This window comes from Lotus japonicus, chromosome 2 (assembly GCF_012489685.1).
Source record: "Lotus japonicus ecotype B-129 chromosome 2, LjGifu_v1.2".
In the NCBI taxonomy this organism is placed as follows: Eukaryota; Viridiplantae; Streptophyta; class Magnoliopsida; order Fabales; family Fabaceae; genus Lotus; species Lotus japonicus.
The window spans coordinates 85,255,138-85,260,291 of NC_080042.1; the positions used below are offsets into that span (position 1 = coordinate 85,255,138).

General features: G+C 40.6%; 1 protein-coding gene and 1 long non-coding RNA gene across 2 annotated transcripts; one reads left to right on the forward strand and one right to left on the reverse strand.

Annotated features, from left to right (window-relative positions):
- Positions 1-830: 830 nt before the first annotated feature.
- On the forward strand, positions 831-3,228 carry LOC130735793 (uncharacterized). Its single transcript, XR_009018565.1, has 2 exons — positions 831-1,232; positions 2,987-3,228. It is a non-coding gene; the product is annotated as an uncharacterized LOC130735793 (long non-coding RNA).
- Positions 3,229-3,426: 198 nt separating this feature from the next.
- Positions 3,427-4,236, reverse strand: LOC130737152 (uncharacterized). Its single transcript, XM_057588917.1, has one exon. The coding sequence runs from the start codon at positions 4,234-4,236 to the stop codon at positions 3,427-3,429; it is 810 nt and encodes a 269-aa protein (XP_057444900.1).
- Between the last annotated feature and the right edge of the window lie 918 nt (positions 4,237-5,154).

Here is a 5,154-nt window from a genome sequence, read left to right on the forward strand (position 1 = left end):
GATTGCCGGAAGCTGTGACATGGTGCTGCTAAAAAATATCAAATTCTCAACACAGTCTGGAAGGAAAGGATCACATCCCTTGCTACAAGTCGCAAAATTTCAGTCTGATTGAGGCCACACATAGCTAACTTAACGAGCTCAAATTTGAAAAGGAACTTTTATGGAGATTCGACTTTTTTTTTTTTTGAGAATAAAAGTCATGATATTATTAATGAAAAGTCATGAGAACAATCCTCTCATGTAGATGGAAAGGCAAGGCAAGAGAGCATATATCATGAGCTAGCATAAGCAGTGCCAACCCCCCGAGCTAAAGATTGGGATCACAATGGAACTAGAGTCGAGCCTCATTAAAACCCCCAAAGGAAAAACCCAATGGGAAAAAACCAGAGGGGGAAAAAGAGTACTCAAACAATAGGCAAAAGATCCCAATATTAGCGAGCAGCCCCAAACATGAAATATTCTAAGTTGGGTCAACATACAGAAAACAAAATTCTGTCAGACATGGTGTGAGCACTGCTCCCCTTCCACTTCTTTATCTCCTTTTTCAACGCTTTTTGTAAGGCCCTAAGTTCAATTGGGAACAATTTTGTGGAGTTGAATAAAATTGAAGTTTTTGGCTATGTTTGATAACTGCAGATTAGAACTTAATTTTGAATTTTGAGGTTCTTAGACTATTTGTGGAATTCTTAGTTTAGTGAATCGTAGTTTCGTGTCGATCCGATATCTGTAGCTCCAGATATCCCCGCTTTAGTGAACGTAGTTCCGGCTGTACAGTGCCAGCGGGATTATTACATTGTTTTTCTTCAAAGTCCGAATTTAATTATGAATTTACCTTTGAGGGCTTAGGTTTTAGTAAGTTTCAGGTCTGATTAGGTAATTAGACTGGTGGGTTAAGGTTGGACTTGGGTCGGGCTTGTGGAAAACAAAACCCTAGCCCACTTGTGGGTTGCATGGGATTTTAGCCAAGGGGGGAAACCCTATTCTTCCACAATCAGAAAACAGAGATACACTACAGCACCTTCACGTGAAAAACAAAGAGAGAACGTGTGAGAGAAGAGAAGGGAGCCGCCGCCCAAGCCACCACCATTGTCGCCGGTCACGCGCGCGAGCAAGGGAGAGAGCGCGAATAGAGAGGGTTTCGCGAAGGAGAAGGAAGGTGAAGGAGACTTGGACAGCAAGAGATTGTTCTTCCAAACTTCATTCTCTTCTTCTTTTCAGACCAAGAACCCAAGGTAAGGGCTGGTTTAGGAAAAGGGTAGAAGTTTAGGTTTTTGCCATGAAAATCTTTGAGAAGAGTTTTGATCTTTCATGTGTTTGCATGAGTTTTGTGAATATGCTTGTTGCTGTACCCTTATGCCATGATAACCGTGAACCCTAATCCTTATTTAGTATACTTTTATGGCCCTATGATTATATGTGTAAAACCCATGATGATTTGCTATTCTTGGTTTGATTCTCATATGCTTTGACATGTAAGTTGATGAATGTTTGGGTCTGGAATTTTGATGTGTGAACCTGAATCAAAGCTTCTGTTTTTTTTTGTGTGAATACGTTGGTCTCTGACCATGCTTTCTTAATGTGATTAGGGGAAAAGTGTATGGTATCTATTGTATGAGTTGATATCTTGGATAACATGTAATTATAGGAAAAATTACTAAATTTGCTAAGTTTCCATACGTCTGGTATATGACCTAGAGCGCATGTTATTGGCTGACCATTTCTGGTTTATGAATGTCATGCCAATTGCCTTATATGAAGAATTAAAAGTGATGCTATGAATGTATGCAATGATCCTTAGGAAGCCTTGCTAAATGGCTAGGTATTATATGATTTATGCATGGATTTGGTGATGCTGTGCTGCTGTCCAAAACTTCCTGAGCTGGACAGTACACTTCGAGACCCGTTTTCACCAAGTTAAAGTGCTCAAAAGACGATTTGATAAACTAAGAAAATGTAGGATTTTAAGTTAGCTTTCTAGGCATATAAAATACATGATTTTTGGTTCAGTAACGAATTCAGGAGACCGCTTTTAGTGGCTGGTGTTCCTGCTGTCCAGAATAGTAAACCTGTAAAATTGTTGTAAATGTTAGTAGGACTTCAGAGGCTAATATCACCCAATTCTAGGCTCCAAATGGGACAGCGTTGAACTAGAGAGTTGTAGGTTTTTAAGTCAGCTTTCCATAAATGTATTATGTGAATTTTGTGGCTAAGTATTGCGGTCTGTAGACCAGTTTTAGTACACGCTGCACCTGTTGTCCAAAAACACTAAATTTGAGAAATTGTTGGAAATGTTAGTAACATGTGATTAGGGACCTTTGTGAGATTTTTATATGATGATATCTGTAAACTGAGCCTCTGGAATTTGTAAATAATTTGTGAATTTGGGAGGCCCTGATTATTTCTATGCTTTGCATGAAGTTTAGTTGTGACTTGTTTAGGAGGTCGCTCACCCAGCTGTAATTCCTACTAGTGTGACTGTTATTTCTTGACGTTGTAATCTGATACGATATTAACTCATAAGACTCTAGGATTGACATTAGAGCCTTAAACACCAAGAGAATGAATTTATAACTCGCTTGCAAGTAAATGTGAATAATTTGGACATAGGTCTGGTTAGGACTATGGACCATGAGAACAATGGTTCCGTTAGAGACAAAACGGATAACTTGCACGCGAGGGTGAATGCGGTTTGAACCGTGATGTTATGACTTGTGGGTGTCTGACCCATGGTGTGCTGTGGTCGTTCCAAGGAACGCCATGATGTTGTGAGCTTTGCTCATGGTGTTGTTCGTCTGCTGGACGAATGGTGTTGGATCCAAGGTGAAAGGTGGTTGTGTGAAGTGAGATTCCGTTAGTAACTGACTCTTTCCCATAAAAGACATATAATGTACTTATATTATATATGTTGTTGTTGATTTTGTCATTATCATTCTTTTTGTTGGACCTGACCCTGCTTGTTTGCTATGTGTTTATTTGGGGGGGGTAGATGGTCGTGAAGATAATGGCGATGACTCATTCTTGGGAGTTGATGCTACGTGACGTGCCAATACCGGAGGACGACTACACTTCAGAGGAAGAGGAAGAGGCTAAGGAATAGGGTTTTGGTTGAGAGTCTTTTGTTTTCTGTTGGGGTTGAGAGTTTCCGAAGTGTTGGTATCGAACAATTTTATTGCTTAAATTCGAATGAACAAGTTTTGATGTAATCTTTATTTTCATTCAGGCCTTTGATTCGTACTCTTTACAGTTGGTTATTTAAAAAGTTTTACGATGTTGGTTACTTCCGCGTGTTTTTGGAAAGGTTATGTTTCAAGAGTTTTCGTAAAATGAGAGGTTTGTCATTAATTGAAGATTAATAAGTGAATCGACGAAAACTCTTTACGAAAATGGGTTAATTAGTTACTGAGTAACACTCGAGAAATCGGGGCGTTACACTTTTAATTTATCATGAAGGTTTGCCCCAGCCCACTCTGCCAATAAAGGAGAGTTCCACCAAGATTTTACCAAATCGTTGAAGTCCTCTTCCATCATCCATGAGTTGTAAAATTTAAAAGGTTTGGGTCCAAAGTCTACTGCACCCATAGATAGTGATTTGGCCCTATGATCGGACAAGCCCCAGGATTCAGCAGATTGATTTACCCCTTCAAGGTCACGCATAATCATCTCGCTGAGTAACCATCGGTCTAGTCGACTCCAAATTCCGCCAAACCTCGAGCTAAACCATGTGAAGTCCGCATTAGCCAGTGGCAAATCAATTAAATTCAAACTAGAAACCAAATCACCAAGATTGGGGTCAACTTCATCAAGCATCCCTCTCCTTTCACCATGATTCAAAGTACCATTGAGATCCCCACCCAGACAGTAGCATATATCTAATCTTTCAATTTCCTCAACCAATTTGGTGAACACTTCCCTTCGAGATGACATAGACTTGGGACCATAAATGTTGCCAATGCAGATTTTATATTGTAAGGAAGGTACCTGTGCCACTAGAAGGATATAATTTTGCTCTTTGATCACCTCTGAGACATTGATAATAGCAGGATCCCAACAAGAAAGAAGGCCCCCCGCGGAGCCTACTGCCAAAACTTCAGCGAATTTAAAATTGAGGGATTTTGCAAACCGCTCCCCTGTTCTGCTACTACTATCACCCAATTTAGTTTCTTGAATCAGTAGTACTTCAAATTTTACCTTCTTCAGAACATCTTTTATAGATCTCCTTTTTTCTGCACTCCCCATACCTCTAACGTTCCACGTAATCCATCGTCTAAAGCGACCCATCTATACGGTGAGGGGAGGTTGATCCTCTTTTAACTCTTCTGCTAAGCCTTTAATAGCATCCTCATCAGACCCAGGATAAGATAAGCCAGCTGATTTCCCCAAATACCATACTTTTAGCGCCCTAGTGAGATATCTGCCTGAGCCGGTACTTGCTGCAGAAGCCTGAATCTCTGCTAATTCAGGATCGACACCCCCACCTCCCTCAGAAATCTCACGAAGGATAGAGGGCCCGGTTTGGGATTTGGGTTTTCGACCTCTTTTTTGTTTTGTTTGTACAGGCTTTGCACAATCCAGAGCCAATCTCTCTAGAGAGCTTCGTTTCGAAGGTCTACTCACCCCTTTCTTCACACACTTTAGAATTTCCACGTCATTCCAGGCATTAGAAGAGGCTGGAGGTACCACTAAAGAGGACCCAACAACACCCAAGTTTGGAGTCCCAAATCCCACGTAATTTTCTGTTTCGGAATGATGTTCGATTTGCTCTGGTTCAATTTCTTTCAGCACGACACCATTACTCTTGGGCCTGGGTGAGGATAAAGAATTAACCCATAAAGACCCAATGAGATACCCCAATGAACAATGATCCACAAAGAGCTGAGGGTAAACAGGGAAATTACACCCATATAACAGAAGATTAAAGCCTTCAGATGGGATAAGAATTTTGAAAAAGTTGGATTCTGTTTTTTCATCCCAACCACTAATGACATAATTAGTGGGGCCTCGTGGGTCCATCTCCCAATTCAAACTTAAATCACTGGACCAATTATATTCCTTCAATTCAAACTCTCTGTTTGACACTGAACTGTTATCAACACTTAACTCATCATTAGCCGTTCCCGCTTCCAAGGTACAGCCGCCAAAGCCACCCAGCACATC

Excerpts from the sequence above, each read along its gene's own strand:
- LOC130737152 (XM_057588917.1), bottom strand. The coding sequence starts at position 4,236 with ATGGGGAGTGCAGAAAAAAGGAGATCTATAAAAGATGTTCTGAAGAAG.